Source organism: Corylus avellana, chromosome 3, assembly GCF_965113065.1.
Source record: "Corylus avellana chromosome 3, dhCorAvel1.hap1.2, whole genome shotgun sequence".
Classification (NCBI taxonomy): domain Eukaryota; kingdom Viridiplantae; phylum Streptophyta; class Magnoliopsida; order Fagales; family Betulaceae; genus Corylus; species Corylus avellana.
This window is the reverse complement of record NC_142492.1, coordinates 26,205,372-26,225,200: the sequence shown is the minus strand read 5'-3', so window position 1 is coordinate 26,225,200 and position 19,829 is coordinate 26,205,372. Positions and strand designations below refer to the sequence as shown.

General features: G+C 32.9%; 1 protein-coding gene across 1 annotated transcript; it reads left to right on the top strand.

Annotated features, from left to right (window-relative positions):
* Window positions 1-10,171: 10,171 nt before the first annotated feature.
* On the top strand, window positions 10,172-13,614 carry LOC148587019 (uncharacterized). The gene is made up of 7 exons (XM_088514449.1): window positions 10,172-10,468; window positions 10,837-11,010; window positions 11,175-11,267; window positions 11,363-11,692; window positions 11,943-12,407; window positions 12,500-13,489; window positions 13,588-13,614. The coding sequence occupies exons 1-7, from the start codon at window positions 10,172-10,174 to the stop codon at window positions 13,612-13,614; spliced, it is 2,376 nt and encodes a 791-aa protein (XP_088370575.1).
* The last annotated feature ends 6,215 nt before the right edge of the window (window positions 13,615-19,829 follow it).

Below are 19,829 nucleotides of genomic sequence, written 5' to 3'. Positions count from 1 at the left end.
GAGGGATTTAACCCATTTAATTAAATGAGTCAAGTTAAAGTTGACCTATATAATTTTATACTCATTCATTGATATAACTCAAACTTAACACGTGAACACAAATTTTACCCTTAAACTAGAGATCCATTTTCACTCTTTCATTTAAGAGTCTTTTTATTTTATTTTATTATTATTATTATTATTTTTTTAAGGCGTATGGAGTGAATAGTACTCATTACTAGTGGGAGTACAGTTCATGCTCCCCAAATTTTTTTAACAAGGTAATGAGCCAGTTGAAGAGTAAAAAATATGCATTCTAACATTTTGGTTCTCCAAACTAGGGATCTCTCCAAAATAAAGAGCTGAATGATAATATTCTTAATTTTTGATTGTTTCGGGACGTTGATACAATCTTTAGTTTAGATACGTTGCAAATTGAATATTAGTTAAAATTGAGTATGTGTTCTTTTGCTTAAGATTATTGTTACTAGTAGTGAGCTAGTGGAACTAGGATTTAAGATGATGTGAGGAGTCAAAAAAAAAAATTATATGCCGTTCTATTCAATGCTAGAATTAGACTTGCTATTTATGTCATTTTCATAGTAAGATTCGCATATCAAATCAAAGCCAAGAAACAATTTAATTTTTAAAAGAAATTTATATCTGTTGATAAATCTTCGATAGTAGTTCACAAGGGTGCATGTACCCTTTTGTTGAAGGTCATTCGAGCTTTTCTCGGCGTTAAACCTCTTAGTCTCTTAACATTTTCATCCTTGACAATAGTATTTTTTTTGGCTGGCCAATAAAATGATGGTTTGTGGGCTTATGTTGGTCAATTTACGTAACGTTGTGAATTAAATAATTGTAAGGGAAATAATTATTTTTGTCCTCTTGGTTTTGGCTTTCTATCAAACTAGTCCTTGTCATTTCCAAAGTGTAGTGGTGATATATCCAAATTCATCCAACCTATCATTCGAGGGGTTGACTAAAACTATTAGATTCTGACGTGGCTCCACGTGTTGGAATTGAATTTCTAGTGATGATGTGTACGAGGTAGGATAAGGGTTTTTTATTTTTTTATTTTTATTATTATTATTATTATTATTATTTTAGGATAAGGTTATATGGTAGAATTTTGGGTTGGCGGAATTAAGTTGCACAGTAGCCAATCAATATTAAGTCAAAATAAGCGACCAAGCTTTGACAACTCATGAGGAGTATACCATGATGGTGCCATATTCTTGGGATGTTATTAATTAATGCCTTCGAGTGAAGTGATAATAGTTGAGGATTTTTGAGAAATAAATATATTTATTTTATGGTAAGAATTTAAAGTTAGTGTATTTTACTGTGTATATATCGGTATGTCTTTTAAAAATTTTAAATAATGTTCAATACATTCATATATGCACTAACTTTAAATGCTGATTATAACTATTAATTTCATTTAAAATTGAGAGAATCATTATTTACTTTTTAAGGTTATTTTTTGTTTTTGTCTAAAAAGTGTTATAAAGTGATATAAATGTATCTGTCTTCTCTCTAGAATTTATCTCTCTCTTTCTCTTCTTCTCTTTTAGATAATACCAAGAAGAATTTCAAAATGAGGGAAGATCTAGATCCTCTCCTTTCACGATAGCAGTGCTTGGTGTCTTCTCTGTAGGCTTCTCCGATCTCTGTTTATGGCGAATTGCTTTAGATCTAGTTTGTAGATCTAAATCTAATCTCTTCAACCTTAGATCTAATCGTCTTCTTCGATCAAGACGTGTCTTTTAAAAGGATGTCTATGATGTCGTGCTCCTCTGCTGTTGTTTGTGGGGTTTTTGTTTTTTATTTTTTTTGCTTGTCCTGGCCTTTGGGTTGAGTATGAATTTGTTGTCCTGGCCTTCGAGTTGAGGATGAAGTAAATTGGTATGGGGGCTTAATTCTCACAGCCGAATTTTTAGTTTCTGGTTATTTTTTATTTTTGTTTTTGTATTTGGACTACTCATGTCCTAAATCTAGTATGCACGAAGTAGATCTGTTTCTTAAATGTTATTGTAAATGTGTTAGCGGAAGCTTGAAGTCATTTTTTATGACTTTGTAACCTTCATAACTTTTGACTATGATTTTTCAGAGCGCTTTATGCTCGTGAAATTTCATCAATAGAAGTTTTATATTTCAAAAAAAAAAAAAAAAAGTGATATAAATGTGAAAAGAATTTTGAATAATTCTTGTTAGAGTATTAAGGAGAAGGGACAATCAAGAATTAAATTGATTGATATAAAGGGGAAGAAGGATGAATTATTAGTTTGTTAAACATTTTGTTTTATATCTTTTGTTTTCTCAGCTCAAAATAAAACATTAAAAACCACCTTAAATACAAAACACCCTTAAAAAAAAATGCAAAAAACAATTTTTATCTTTATATCACATCAAAACAGTTTTTAAATTTTTTTTTTTTTAAAAAAATACTGTCCAAAATACCTTAACAAATAGAGCCTGGTTTGAGAGCAAAATGAGAAACTTTAATTTAAAACCATCAATGGATTTGGCTTCAGCATTGTAAAAAAAGTATAGGATTTACTTATCTATTTTTTATAAAAATTTTGAAATTAATTTTATACCATTAATTTTTTTTTTTTTGTTTTGTTTCCAGCATCTAATTTAAAATACTATTATTTTGTACAGGAGCCACGTTGGCACGTTCAAGTGTCTGTTGTTAATAATATGAATTAATAGAGTCACGATGTCTTGTTGGCTTCTAATTAATGAGATTAGTGGGAAAAAATAAAGAAAAGGAAAAAGAAAAGGTCCTGGTCTTGGGTTTTGGAAGTTGGCCACACGCTCTCAACAAGACAGTGGGAGTAGATAAACAGATATCCTCGTGATTAAACAGATATCCTCATGATCATGCGTAATCATCAGATAAGACCTTCTAACTCTGGTGGTTGACCAAATAAAGTTATCAAGTAAAAATACAAAGAAGATATAAAAAATATGGCAAAGTTCACTTAATCCCCATAAACTACCACTCTAATAATAATTTACCTTATAAATTATTAATTGTGATAATTTACTCCCCAAATTATCAAAATAATGACAATGTACCTCAAATTTTAACAAAATAATGAAATTATCCTAACCAAAATAAAAACAAAAATACTAAAATTTAATTTTGTTTTCAAAATTTTAATGGTATTTTTGTCTTATCGAAATTTCTATAAAGGTAATTTCGTCATTTTGATAGCATTGGGGGGGTACATTGTCATTGTTTTGGTAGTTTGTGAGGTAAATTATCGCAATTGATAGTTTGGAGGGTAGATTGTCATTATGGTGATAGTTTGAGGGAGTTAAGTGGACTTTATCCTAATAAAAAAAATTAACATTTGTCAATAAAATAAAACTTTTTATATTTGTTGCATTTTCTGAAAATAGACTTTGCTTCATGTTAAACCATATATATATATATATATATATATATATAACATTGTATAATTCTTAAAGTTATGAGGGGATCTAGGAATTTCTTTATCAAATATGAGACAAAATATAATTGATACAAAATTTGGCCGGCATCTAAAACATGTAGGTGTTGGAGTTGTATTATTGGTGTGGGACAACAATTTTTGTTTGCACATTCTTGGATTGATCTATGTTCCCGGACGGTATCTACCAGAATCCATCTACCAATTTTCGAGTGGTTAATCACCAACTCCCTCCTCTTTCTTGAATTGGGTTAGTAAATGGGCAATTGTTGTTGACCTTAATTTTTAATTTGGCTAATTAAGGGTTAAGAGGGAGGATAGTTGCCACTTTTAATTCTAATAAATACAAGTGGAGGAGTAGAGTTGGGAAACATATGATAATCGGGTAATTGATTAGTATATGATTATATACCCCAAATAATATTATAGTGGGTAATTGGTCAACCACACAACCATGTACCCCCATACTAGATTAGACAATGTTAACCATTTGAACATTATTCATGTGGTTTTTCAGAAGTAGGAAATGATGAACAATGTATCATTCTAACGCTATTCGAGTTTTCAAACGATGGTCAATACCGTTCTGACAATGTTAACCATTCAAACATTGTTCAAGTACTGTTATATTTAAAAATAAAAAAATAAAAATGAGAAAACTATATTTACCTCCCTCTAAATACCACTATATTTGCAATATCTCATTTTCGTTTTAATGTCCTAAATAATTACTCTTCTCAAAATTCAAAGATGTTTTTGTTTATTTTCCCAAAATAATAGTTTATTTTTGCACTAATAACAAGTTATGTAACACATTTTCCTGCTTTTAAATAAAAAAATTAAGGACGAAATTGGAAAACATAGGTGAAAAGCATTATTACTATTTTCTTAGAACTTGTCTTTTTAACAAGTGGAATATTTTGGTGGGAAGTTGGGTTTAGATAGCTAAAATACTATATCGAATGGAGTTGCTGTCACTCAGTTTTATATATATATATATATATATATACAATAAAACAACAAAACAAACAAGAAAGGAAAAGGGAAACATGTTAGGGTTTGTTGTCACTAGTGGGAACATGATGTAATACACAAAGGAAGGGATGAAATGATAATATACCCACTTTGATCAATAAAGGCGGCTCATCTAGTTAGATTACGTGCAAATCATTAATACTGCGATAAACTTTACGAAAGGATTATACTAGAATAAGAGCTAATGAACTTTAGAGATAAATTATTCTAATTGTCAATCTAGTTATTAGGCTTTCTAGGCCTTTCGGTGGGTGATTATCGAAAGTCTGTCTGTAACCACGCTCTTCAGTAGTCCTTCAATTTTTTTGAACGATCAGGCAAATGATCGTTCGTAGGAATTTTACTTGTAAGCCCGTAAGTAATTATTAAACTTTTCAAAGTGGATAGTCCGAGTTGAATATATTATTATTATTATAATTTGAAGTAAGAAGAAAGAGTAAAATATGTTGGTAATGATGAGTTTGATTTCCTATTTTATAGTAAGCTTTTAACTTTGAATGACTTAGACTTACAACAATAGTGAGTCATCATTCAAGATGATACTTGAATGGCTTATTAATAGAAATTTTGTCTATAAGATAATTATGAGAACAATATTTGCTCACAAGGATGTAGGATAATTTATGACAAAATATCTTTTTCAAGTAGATCTTCGGATGCGTTTGGTATTATGATTTTATAAACAAAAAATACAATTTCAAACCAAATTGTAGAAAATATATTGTTTGAGATTGTGTTTTTAAAAAATTACGATTTGAAAACGCAAAAAATTTGTATTTCAGAGAGAACGTCACATCTTGGTGGCAAATGTTATACTTCGTTAGTCTTTTAAAAACTTCATGGCAGTGCCAGCTAATTTGTGCATCATTTTGCTATCTATTGGTTGCAATGAAATTATGGAAACATTCTCATTTTGTTTCCCCTTTACAGGCTTATAGTTGTCCAATTTAATAGTTTGAATCTTTTAGAATTCCGTGCAATAAAATTGTCGTATCATATTGCAATAAGATAATTCTTATATAAGATGTTACTCGAGTCTCACTTATTTGGATAAGTACTCAAGCCGTTCAAGTACTATCACATGAAACTGCCCATTTACAATGCAACTAGCTTAGAGCCCGTGCTATGCGCCGGGTTTTTCTTTTATTTTGTAATTTACTCAAAAATTCTTTAAAAGATTATCAACAACAATTTTTATTTTCTTCTCTTAATTAACTAATTGGCTACTAAAAATGACAAATGTTCATAAGATCCTTTTAAACCATAGTTTTACTCAATACATATCTAATAAATTTAAAAATTCATAAATTTTAGTTCTTATAAACTGAAACATATTAAATATTTGTTCCCATATATGTAGTTTAAAATGAAATATAAAGGAAAAAAAATTCAAAATAAAAACATAGATTAATCAATTATACAAAATGATTGATTAATCATTATATTCCAACAATGACACCACTTCTCCTCCACTACACAATCCATTATGGTAAACTTTTGTCTTTCAGGAGTTGAACTTTCTCCTCATAAACAATTTTTTTGAGAAATTTTTCTATTACACTAACAAAAATAAAGAAGTGTTCTAAAATATATGAGCATATTGATATTTGATTACAGTTATGTTTACTAATTTTGTAAACAAAAGAATGTTGGTAGTTTAATTTTTCTTTTTAAAAATGAAAGAGATAAAAAAATATTGGCAGGAATATTGACATAATCTAATTATACATCGTACCAAAAATAATGATAGGAAATTTTTTCACTATCATTTCCCTTAATTCAACGTGAAATTTACAAAAGAAAACTAATCAATTTGAAAAAATAATATATAAATTAGTATAAAATTTAAGGGAAAAAAATGGAAGAACATAACCAATTTTTTTTTTTTTTTTAACAGCCATCCTTCACATATATAAAGTAAATGAAACTAATTTTAAGACATACAGGAAAACAAAGACGAAAAAATCTACACAATGAACATTGACATAATCTAAAAAAGCATCCTACACCGTACCAAAAATAATGATAAGAAACTCTTTCACTATCATTTCTTAATTCAATGTGAAATTTACAAAAGAAAAATATTCAATTTGAATAAATAATATATAAATTAGTAGAAAATTTAAGGGATAACAATGGAAGAACATAAATACATTAAATAAAGATAAAATAAAAAACTAAAAATAAAATTTTAATATAATTGAAAGAATTGTCTTTTTCTACTGTATACGTTTCTCAATTCCAATGAAACCTTAAAAACCAATGTCATCCATTAATTAAGCATGTAAACAGATAAAAAAAATTAAATCACTCAATGAACAACAATATGTACAAACTAAAAAATTATCAACCAAAAATAACGATAAGAAACTCTCTCTCATTATTATTTCTTGAGTTCAATGTAAAATTTACCAAAGAAAATTAATCATTTGAATCAAAAATAATATATAAATTAGAAGAAAAAAATAAGGGACAAAAAAAAAAAAGGAAGAACATAAGCACCGGAAATAAAGATAAAAAAAAGGAAAAAAAAAATACTAATTGAAAATAACTATTCTAGATTAAAAAAAAAAAAAAACTATAGTATAATTTTTCATTAAGAAACAACGATTGAAAAATTGAAAAGAACTGTTCTAGAAAAAAAAATATATATAAAAAAATAACTATAGTATAATTTTTCATTGAGAAGTAGCAATGCAAATCTCTTTCTCTCTCTCTCTTGTTTTTTTCTAAATTGATTGTAAAATTTACAAAGGAACATTGAGATATAAATAGAAAGTAAGAGAAGAAAAAAAAAATTAGAAAAAAATATAAGGGACAAAAACAAAAATGGAAGAACATAAGCACCGAAAATAAAGATAAAAAAAACGAATAAAATGAAAATACTAATATAATTGAAAATAACTATTCTACTCTTCATTGAGAATAGTATAATTTTTCATTGAGAAACAACGATTGGAAAATTTAAAAGAACTATTCTTGCAAAAAAATAAAATAAAGAAAAGAAATCATTGAGAAACAACGATTAGAAACTCTTTCTACCTCTCTCTTGCAGTCTTGTCTTTTTCCTGATTTGAGTGTGAAATTGACAGAGGAACATTGAGATATAAATAAAAAGCAAGAGAAGAGAAAAAGAAAAATAAATAGAGAGAGAAAGAAAGAATTTGGGAACCTTTTGTTTTCTTCATTAAGACAATTAAATATATTATAAATAAAACTCATATATTTTAGGGAAATTGTATATAAAATCCTTAGGTAAACGCGCCTTTATTAAAAACTCCCTGGGTTTTTTTTTCTCGAAAATTTAGTCCTTGGGTCACTCGAAACTACTAGAAACTCCATACCGTTAATTTTTGGTAACTGCCGTTATTTGAATGAAACGAACCGTTTCACTTAAGTCCACCTATGTGGAATTTTTGTATCCTACGTGTTCACATTGGACACGTAGGATATAAAACTCACCGTTTTGGACCATCCAAAACGGTGCGTTTTATATAACTTGAGGGGTTATTTTTTGAAACCCATTCGGACCATACGGACCATACGAAACCCACCCGATAGAACCAGCGGCGAGCCACCGACGCAGCAGACGCCACCGACCCAGACCCCGCCGGCGACAGAACCACCGGAGACGGAACCCACCGGCGACAGAGGCCACCGGCGACAGTACCCACCGTTTGGACCATCAATTCCGGCGTCACTTTTCCGGCTAGGTTTCCGTCGATTCACAATATTTTGAATCGGAAAAATCTGGTTTCGACGAAGGTATTTTCCGAAATTTCTCTGTGGGTTTTGTTGATTGACTGAAATGGAAGCCTTTAATAGTTGTGTTTTGAATTTTCTTGTTGTGTTGGAAGCTTTTGGTCGAAACCCCATCCCGAACCATTTTTTGTCCAACATCTGTCGAATATTCCACTTTTGAGCCAATATTATTGTTGATTGGCAGTGGGTGTGGTCCACCTTGGTTGTGGTCCTGGAAAGAGACTGTTTTTTTCGTGTGCACTGTATGGTCCTGGAAAGAGACTGATTTTGTCGTGTTAGGCAGAAGGGATTCTATCAATTTTTTTATGTGGGGCTTAATTTCCTTCCATTTAATGTACAACTCAACTTGCTCAATATACTGTTAAAAAACAGAAAAAAAACTTTAGCTCACTCAATTTTTCTCTCAACATTTGGTGAAGTTCAGTAATTTTGAATGGTTACTCTAATTGCAATGGAAAAAGTGAAAGAACTTTATGGATTAGATTATGGTTAACGTTGTATCATTTACAATTAACCGCTAATCGGCATATCGGTTATGGTTGCGGTTATGGTTGCGGTTATTTGACTATTTTGAGTCATTTTTGGTTTCCAACCGAATAGCTAAGTTGCAGATTTTTCACCTAGTGTGAACAGTGAATAGGTTTTCACGCACTAGATAATAAACAATGGACGAAAAATCAATGGGTTCCTTTGTTTATTGATATTCCTGTTTCTCTTGTATTCCTTTTTTTTTTTTAGATATTTCCATTTAGTTTCATTTTTTTTTGCTTTGGTCGGTTGTTTTATGTTGCTTTGTTTTTCTGATACTTATTGTTGATCACACTTATGGCTTTGTATTTGCTAGTTTACATGGTCCTCTATTGATTACACGTTTTTATTTTTTATTTTTAAATGCTTGAGAATAACTTCATGATTTCAATGGCAATTGAATACTTGAAATTGATTCCATATTTTTCAATATAATATTTGGGAAGAATAATTTAATGACTTCAATGTCAACGTATACTTAAAAAAAAAAGAATATAACATTTAAATGCAAGGATATAAGAATGAGAAATAATATTTAAATGCAAGTAGTGAAAGAAATAGATAATTTGTTGGAGAGATCATAGAGAAAAAGTAGTAGCTAAAGTAGATAGTTGTAATTTTTCGGTAGGTATTCGGACTATTATTGATGGAGATGCTCTTAGACACTAAATGAGAAAAAGTTAAGTTGCCTATTCTGCTGAAGACGAAAAAGCACTCATAATAGTTAGATCTTATTATTATTAGGAATTTGACTATTCTTTTGAAGATGCTCTTATTAGAATAGGTTGAATGAAATTTCCTCCCAATTAGTTTGGAAGAAATTTGTCTCATTTTAAAAGTGGCTCTTTAAATTTGATAAAATAAATTTTTCTTCTCAAATTTAACTTTTATTTAAATAGTCTATTGTAAATGCTCTTTTACATCATGTAAATATCGCATTCTCTTAATATTTAGCAAGCATGATGGACATGTATATTAATATAATGTAATGGTGACTTTGGCAAAATATTGATCCTATGGAAAGTTATTAAGTAGCAAATGTAACTTAAACCTGCTTCTTTTACCTATATTAACGGTAAGGATTTTCTAGTAGTTCCGAGTGACCCAAGGACTAAATTTCAGAAAAAACAATACCCAGGGAGTTTCTAGTAGTTCCCTTATTACTATTATGTTTTGTCCTTTTTTCCCAAATGAATGGTTGTCAACTATGTCAACCTAACATCCAAAATCAGCTTAAGTTGGGCATCTTGAGTCCAAAACATGCACGTAATCTATTTCATGCAATAGATAGATATTATTGTTTTTGTGTTTTCTTGTATGGACAAACATTTTTTCTTACACTCTTTTATATTTTTCTTACACTTTTTTATATGTTTACAGATATAGCTGTCAATATAATCATGCACCACGGTGGGACAATGACCCATACCCCATTTAAATACATTGGTGGCGACGTCCATGAAGTGAAAGGCTATGATGTTGACTATTTTAGTATGTGGGAAGTGAAAGAGTTGGTTCGTGACTTAGGATACATGAGCGACTTTAGATGTTGGTATAATGTCGGTGATAGTCCACATAATCAAGTGATATCTTTAAATAGTGATGCAGACGTTGTAGATTTTGTAAATATTATGGCTGAGTACAGATCACAAGATGTTCATTTATATGTTGAGCATATGGTGGACAGTGCTATAATGGTAGAGGAGCATTTATTTCTTGAAGCTGTTGAAAGACAACATGGAGAAGGTGGTGGCGGGGTGGGTGAGATACCTAGTACTGCTCGGCATGATGGAGATGGAGAAGGTGGTGGTGGGGTGGGTGAGATACCTACGGCTCCCCGTCATGATGTAGATGCAGAAGGTGGTGGCGGGGTGGGTGAGATACCTAGTCCTCCCCTTCATGACGGAGATGGAGAAGGTGACGGGGTGGATGAAATACCTAGGGCTGAAGGTAGTATACTTATTTCTTATTTGTTAACTTAATTGTTTTTTCAAATAATATATCATGACAGCACTTAGCCTTCCCTTCCCGAATGACTAACAACAAATTTGATTGTTTCTTTTAGGGATGGAGGACATACCTAATGCTGCACGCCAAGATGGAGATGTACAAGGACAAGGTGGAGAAGGTGGAAATTCTCAATCAAGACATTTCAAAAGCCCACGAGTTAAAACTAAGGCTGCCCGTTATATTACGCCATCCAAGAAACCAAGCGGGGAACCGACCACCAGCCGAGGAGGTACATACAAACTGAAATTGAGTTGTATTCTTATTTTATTTATTTTTTTAGAAATAATATTCACCAGCAACTAACTTTATGTTGTCATGATTATTTATGGTTTTTAATTAGTTGATTCTTTTGTTTTTGGTTTTTTATTTTAATTTTTGTATATATTTTTTCAGTACGCAGAAGAAGAAGGAGACAGGTTGCTCAACCGGTTTTCCAGGACGAGGAAGACAATCCGAATGTTGGTGCAGACACCGTGCCCGAAACTGGTACAAAAAAAAAGGACGTGGTGGTAGGCCACGGAAGAAGAAAGTGGAAGAGGATATTGATGAAGTTTTCAAGGAGCTGTTGACTGACTTCGAAGCAACTGATGGCGAGGATGAGGACCTTTTCTATGATGCTGATGATGTCAGAAAAGAGAAGGATGAGACGTCCAAATGGTGGGAAAAAAGTTGACATTAACATAGGTGAGAAAGGAGCCGATTTGGGGGATGAGGAATCTGATGATGAAAGTGATGGTCTTGCAAGTTTGCAAGAAAGTGACGCTGACGAGGTTGGAAAAAAAAGGAAGCGGTATAGACAGTTCAATCTGAAGCATGACTTGAAGATTCCAGTGACGTTTGAGCTTGGGGATCAATTTGCAGATTCAGGTTCATTCAAGATGGCACTGAAGACGCATGCTGTGCAGAAAAGGGTTTGATTACAACTACAAGCACAATGACACGAGTAGGGTGAGTGCAGTCTGTAAATTAGGGCATTGCTCATGGAGGATTCATGCCTCTACTGATGCTACCAGGACTTGTTTTCAAATTAAGACGTACTACCCGGTTCATATTTGTGGTAATCAATACGAAAACTCCAGATGCGATGTTGAGTATCTTGTTCGTACTTATAAGAGGGACTTCAAGGATGACCCCACGTGGACACCATATGCATTGAAATAGAGGGTGAAGAGAGACCTTAACGTCGATGTTCCTATTGATCGTTGCTATAGAGCGAAGAAGGAGGCATTACATCAACTTTTTGGTAGGCACTCTAAGCAATATCGCCTCACACGGCGATATGCAATGGCAATACTCAGCACCAACCCTGATAGTAGTGCTTTTGTACACAGAGATGGAGCATTCTTTCAGAGGATGTATATTTGTCTTGATGCATGCAAGAAGGGGTTCATACATGGGTGTCGGCCCATAATTTGTTTAGATGCTTGTCATATGAAGGGGGACTATGGGGGGCAATTGTTGTGTGCCATAGGCAAGGATGGCAACGACGATATGTTCCCCATTGCAATTGCTGTGGCCGAGGCAGAGACAAGAGATTCATGGCAGTGGTTTATTGCCATTTTATTTGAGGGCTTATGCGGGCCAGATGGCGGACTTGGTTGGACTATAATGTCTGACAGACAGAAGGTATTTGGTGTAAAATACTATTTATGTTCTTATTGTATTATTTTATTCCTTTATGTTATTACATATAATTTAACATAAATTTATGTGTGTAGGGGCTTGGAATTGCGGTTGAGGCTGTGTTGCCACACGCTGAGCATCGCTTTTGTGTTCGGCACCTACGTGCGAACCTCAAAGCGAAAGGCTACACAGGGAAAGCTATGAAGGATGAGTTGTGGGAGGCTGCACGTGCCTCCAATGTTTATGCGTTTGACCATCACATGCGGAATATAATGTCAATGGAGAAAGGTGCACACGATTACCTTAGTGGTGTACCTAAAGCATCATGGTCCAGACATGCTTTCAACTGCCAAACCAAAAGTGATATGTTATTAAACAACTTGGCTGAGAGCTTTAACGCGTGGATTAAGGAAGCTAGGATTAAGCCTATACTGACTATGCTTGAAGAAATTCGTCTGCAAATAATGGCACGCTTCCAGCAGAAAAGGAATGGAATCCGGTCGACGCACTACACAATATGCCCAAAGATCCAGAAAAAATTGGAGAGGTCAAAAAGCGATGCAAGGAATTGTATTAGTCGGTGGCAGAATGAGTTGGAGTTTGAGATCGAGCACATATACGAGCCACGGCATTTAGTCCGGTTAGATCATCGCACATGCACATGTGGAAGATGGCAGGTGAGTGGGATCCCTTGCTCACATGCTTGTGCTGCAATTTACATGCATAAACAAAAACCAGAGGATTATTTGGATGATTATTACAAGATGGACAAGTATATGCAAGGATATGCAGCTCGAGTTTATGGCATGGAATGTCCGCAGACATGGCCAGCTGATGATCCATGCGATGAAATCCAGCCACCTATCATTAGAAGGGCTCCTGGTCGACCAAAGATTAGTAGGCGAAAAGCTGTAGATGAGCCGACTAACCCCTACAAGCTAACCCGTAGTGGATATATCGTTAAATGTGGAAATTGTGGGGGTTTAGGGCATAATTATAAAGGTTGTCATTTACCTTTGAACCCGGACCGGAAGAGGTGGAAACCGAAGAAATATAAGCCGAAAAAAGATGCTGCTCAAGCACAGGTAAAACAAATACATTTTACAACATAAGGTTCATATTCCAAAATTTGTTAACTTAATTATTATTGTACAAGTAATATAATAATTATTAAATTTTGTAGGTAGATCTTGTTGGATTGTCTCTCTGATTCTGATTGGGTGTTGGAAATTTTGTGTAGATTTTTGTAAGTTTTTGGTTTGGCAATGGAACTGATTTAGTTGTTGTTTTGGCCAAATTTAGTGGAATGTTCTCATGCTGAAATTTATGGAGATTGTTTTGATGTTCTGATTTGTGTTTAACAGATTATGGTTTAGTTTTGGGTTGGTTTCCGATTTTTGTTTTTTGGCTAAAATGAAGTTTTAGTTCTTGGTCCATACCGATTGGGGAGAGTTGAACACAAATTTGTGGGTTGATTTCCTGGATATTTGTGGACATTGGCTGAAACTGAAAAAGCTAAAGTAACGGATTTCTGGGGTTATTTCTGGTGGAGTTTTCGATGGAAAATGGGTGTTTTGATTGAATTGTTTGGTGGTTTTGAGGATGTTTCCCTTGATTAAGGCATGATATCTCTTATTGTTTTGTGAGTGATGAAGTGTTGTTACTTGATTGGATAAATTATTACAAGTTGGATTGTGAAGATGAAAAATAATTCTTGTTATTGGTTGTTGAAGGATGTATCTTAAGAATGCTTGGTTATATTGGTTTGTTGTGGTACATAGATGAAGCTATGGAAGCTACATGTGGAATAGAAATTACTTGAAATAAAGGGTTGTTTTGGCTATTAGAATTAGAAAATATTTTTGAGTTTTGTAAATAGTGATAATAGTATGATACCCTTTTTGGTGGGCGGATTTTTCATTTCTAGAATATGTTTATACTATGTCAAAGAGCTATTTTCCATACGTTGAGACATATAGGTTGCTCCAAAGAGCTTTTTTTTTTTCTTTTAACACATTTTTTGGATCCGAACATGAACCACAGGCAGAGGCAGAAGTCCCCGGGTCATCACAGCAAAGTGTACGTACACGTAGGGCTACTCAGGCACAGGTAAAATCCAAGTTTTTTTGTGGTTAAGAAAACTCTTATTTCACGATGATTCCCCCGCGCCCCCCCCCCCCCCCCCTTTTTTTAACACATTTTTTGGATCCCAACATGAATCACAGGCAGCGGCAGAAGCCCACGAGTCATCACAGCCAAGTGTGCGTACACGTAGGGCTACTCAGGCACAGGTAAAATCCAAGTTTTTTTGTGGTTAAGAAAACTCTTATTTCACGATGATTCCCCCGCGCCCCCCCCCCCTTTTTTTTAACGCATTTTTTGGATCCCAACATGAATCACAGGCAGCGGCAGAAGCCCACGAGTCATCACAGCCAAGTGTGCGTACACGTAGGGCTACTCAGTCACAGGTAAAATTCAAGTTTTTAAACTCTTATTTTTTATTTTTTTTTTATTAACAAAACTGTTATTTCCCGATGACTCCATAGCTGCCCACTAATATCTGAATGTTTGAAATTGGTGATTTAATTTAGTAAATTAGTCTGCAGTTTTTTTTTTGTACTTAAAAAACTCATATACTTGTGCTTAATTTGTAATATTCACACTGATTTCCGGTTTTTCTTCTTTTTTCTTCTTTTTTTTTTTTTTTTTTTGGTATCTGCAAATAATTATTATTTTTGTTAACGCATCCTTTGGATCCCAACATGAACCACAGGCAGAAGCAACAGCGGAATCATCACATCGTGGTAGTACACGTAGGGCTACACGTGTACTAAGAAGCCGTGGAAGTAGTGCCACGCAATGATCACAAGCTGAAACTTATCAGATCTCTTCATTTTGCCTTTTTCCCGCATACACATTTTATAATCAAGTGATATGTCGGGTTTTTTTGGTTTTATGTTTGTAATATAAAAACAATTGGGGTATTCATTTTGGGACTTTATGTGCTTGTTAGCTTCAATGTTGTTCATTAAACATTAAACGTGTACTGTTAGTTATTGAATTACATTTTTAAATTTCGTCATGACAATTACCAATTCCAGATTGTATTAGTGGACGGATAAAATTAATTATGCCTGCAAATTATATTGTAGGGTTCAATATTTCAGACTTAAGAGCAACATACAAATAATCATAAATTGCCGCATACAAATAAAACTAATGCATGGAAATAGTTGTTCCATAAAAGTAATCAGCCGACTTGATAATTACGAACAACCTGATAATTACGAACAAGCAGGATTTTTACATAATTGTTACATAGAAGCCATAACCATATATCCACGTGGACAACATAGGTAAGTAAACAATATCCTTGACAACAACAAAACAGATAGTCTATTTCACTGATAATAATCTAATTGCCTCATTCTCATGCCTCAATGCCCCATCAACCTTAGACAAATCAACAGTACACAAATCACCAACAAAAAAACCAACAAATATGTTTGGATCGTTAGTTTGCCCCTAAGTAATGACACTTCACATTTCAGGGAATGAACTTGTTTATACAGCGCAGGTAGGACATCCCTTCCGCGAGCACAGGTTTCTTTGTCATACCATTGGAAAAAAGGACATTGGCCAGCTTTCTGTAATTACACAAAAAAAAATCTGATAATTACGAACAAGCACAAAGTAATAACTATTTCGTAAAACCAAATTATCCAAATTCAAATACCTTTTTACGGTCATACATAGCACACCCATAGAATCGCCTCCCAGGATTTTTTATAGTAGTGGATGTTATAATTGGGCTTGTAAGTCCGCACCTACACTGCACAGGTTCCATATCTTCTTTCACCGATGATGTCATGGATGCCGACGACATTGACTGCTCATTCTACGGTGAAACCCACAATTATTAGAAGTAATCACAATTCCCTAATGGATGGGTTTCACTAATTAAAATTCACAAACCTTTTTCATCTTCCCATCGTAGAATTCGCTTTCATTGTCTCCTATCCCGAAATCTTTCTTCCTCCTGTTCATCTTATAATATGAACCTAACAATATATAACTGACATGTGAGAGAATAATCAAGCTCATAAAAGAAAAATAAAATCAAGCTTGCCAAAAGATTATTCTCATGTCCCTACAAACATGCAAATATGCAGTGTAATCAAGCATGCAATAAGAAGAAATTAGCCATAGCATCCAACCACGTATATAATACTGCTCAATTGTAGAATGATGAAACTTCCCTAAAAAAATTTACAAAGTCATTAAAACCCAACCAACCACAATCTATCATATCGCAACAATAATACCACTTTTTTCTCCATTGAAAAATACTTTTCTTCCAAATGTTAATACTAATATGATTAACATTTCTTTCAGTAATTGACCTTTCTTCTCATCAACTAAAAAAGGTGGCAACAATATTGGAGGACCTAAAAACAAAGACATGCATAGAAAAGTATGGCAAGTATGGCATGAACTATTAGGTAAAAAAAAAAAAAAATTCAAAAAATACTGCTCAATTGTAGAATGATGAAACTGGCGTAAACTATGCACAAAGAATTCCTATTTTCATGTCCTCGGCAATCCACCATTTGAGTAGAGAAGCAACAAAATAAAATAAATAATTATACAGATGAAACAATCCCCCTTGACCAACTTGCCAGTGCACACGAAAAAAACAGTCTCTTTCCAGGACCACAACCAAGGTGGACCACACCCACTGCCAATCAACAATAATATTGGCTCAAAAGTGGAATATTCGACAGATGTTGGACAAAAAATGGTTGGGGATGGGGTTTCGACCAAAAGCTTCCAACACAACAAGAAATATCTAAACACAACTATTAAAGGCTTCCATTTCAGTCAATCAACAAAACCCACAGAGAAATTTCGGAAAATACCTTCGTCGAAACCAGATTTTTCCGATTCAAAATAGTGTGAATCGACAGAAACGTAGCCGGAAAAGTGACGCCGGAATTGGTGGTCCAAAACGGTGGGTATTGTCGCCGGTGGGTTCTGTCTCCGGTGGTTCTGTCGCCGGCGGGGTCTGGGTCGGTGGCGTCTGCTGCGTCGCTGGCTTGCCGCTGGTTGTCTCGGGTGGTTCGTAGCATCCGTATGGTCCGTATGGAAGGGTTTCAAAAAAGAAGCCATCTAGTTATATAAAACTCACCGTTTTGGATGGTCCAAAACGGTGAGTTTTATATCCTACGTGTCCAATGTGAACACGTAGGATACAAAAATTCCACTTAGGTGGACTTAAGTGAAACGGTTCGTTTCATTCAAATAACGGCAGTTACCAAAAATTAACGGTATGGAGTTTCTAGTAGTTTCGAGTGACCCAATGACTAAATTTTCGAGAAAAAAAAACCCAGGGAGTTTTTAATAAAGGCGCGTTTACCTAAGGATTTTATATACAATTTCCCTATATTTTAATTGTCTCATATTGAGATATAAACATAAAGGAAGAGAAGATAAAAAGAAAATTAAATAAAGAGAGAGAAATAGAGAATTTGAAAACCTTTTGTTTTCTTCATTAAGACAATTCAATGCATTATGATGATGATGAATATATATATATAATAATATATCTCACATTAAGATATAAACATAAAGCAAGAGAAGATAAAAAGAAAATTAAATAAAGAGAGAGAAATAGAGAATTTGAAAACCTTTTATATTCTTCATTAAGACAACTCAATGCATTACAAATAAAAAATCAAAAAAATTGGTTCAAACATAAATTATGGGAGAGAGAGAGAGACAAAATTATGGGAGAGAGAAATAGTTAAGACACTTAAACCATATAATTAGTTTAGAGAGAGAAGAAAAGGTTCAAATATAAAATTATATTAAAAAAAACAGTTGAAACATAAATTATGAGAGAGAGAGAGAGAGAGAGATTATGGGAGAGTGAGAATTATCACAATTAATTAAAAAAAAAAAAGGAATTCAGATATAAAATTATGGGAGAGAGATTTAAGACAATTAAGTGGGGATAGAGAAAGAGAGAGAGAGAGAGAGAGAGAGAGAGAGAGACAAAAAACGATTGAAACACAAATTATGGGAGAGAGTTAGCACAATTAATTAAAAAAAAAAAACTATTGAAACACAAATTATGGGAGAGAGATTTAAGACAATTAAGTGGAGATAGAGGGAGAGAGAGAGAGAGACAAAAAACAGTTGAAACACAAATTATGGGAGAGAGTTAGCACAATTAATTTTTTTTTTTAAAAAAAAAACGATTGAAACACAAATTATGGGAGAGTGAAAGTTAGCACAATTAATTGTCTTAAACCATAGAATTAGTTTAAGACATTTAAATTGAGATAGAGGGAGAAAGAGAGAGATTTAAGACAATTAAGTGGAAATAGGGGGAGAGAGAGAGAGAGAGAAAGAGAGAGAGAGAGACAAAAAACGGTTGAAACACAAATTATGGGAGAGAGTTAGCAGAATTAATTTTTTTAAAAAAAAAACGATAGAAACACAAATTATGGGAAAGCAAGAGAAGAGAAAAAATAAAAATAAACAGAGAGAGAAAGAAAGAATTTGGGAACCTTTTGTTTTCTTCATTAAGACAATTAAATATATTATAAATAAAACTCATATATTTTAATTGTCTCATATTGAGATATAAACATAAAGGAAGAGAAGATAAAAAGAAAATTAAATAAAGAGAGAGAAATAGAGAATTTGAAAACCTTTTGTTTTCTTCATTAAGACAATTCAATGCATTATGATGATGATGAATATATATATATAATAATATATCTCACATTAAGATATAAACATAAAGCAAGAGAAGATAAAAAGAAAATTAAATAAAGAGAGAGAAATAGAGAATTTGAAAACCTTTTATATTCTTCATTAACACAACTCAATGCATTACAAATAAAAAATCAAAAAATTGGTTCAAACATAAATTATGGGAGAGAGAGAGAGATTTAAGACATTTAAGTGGAGAAAATTATGGGAGAGAGAGAGAGACAAAATTATGGGAGAGAGAAATAGTTAAGACACTTAAACCATATAATTAGTTTAGAGAGAGAAGAAAAGGTTCAAATATAAAATTATATTAAAAAAAACAGTTGAAACATAAATTATGAGAGAGAGAGAGAGAGAGATTATGGGAGAGTGAGAATTATCACAATTAATTAAAAAAAAAAAGGAATTCAGATATAAAATTATGGGAGAGAGATTTAAGACAATTAAGTGGGGATAGAGAAAGAGAGAGAGAGAGAGAGAGAGAGAGAGAGAGACAAAAAACGATTGAAACACAAATTATGGGAGAGAGTTAGCACAATTAATTAAAAAAAAAAAACTATTGAAACACAAATTATGGGAGAGAGATTTAAGACAATTAAGTGGAGATAGAGGGAGAGAGAGAGAGAGACAAAAAACAGTTGAAAC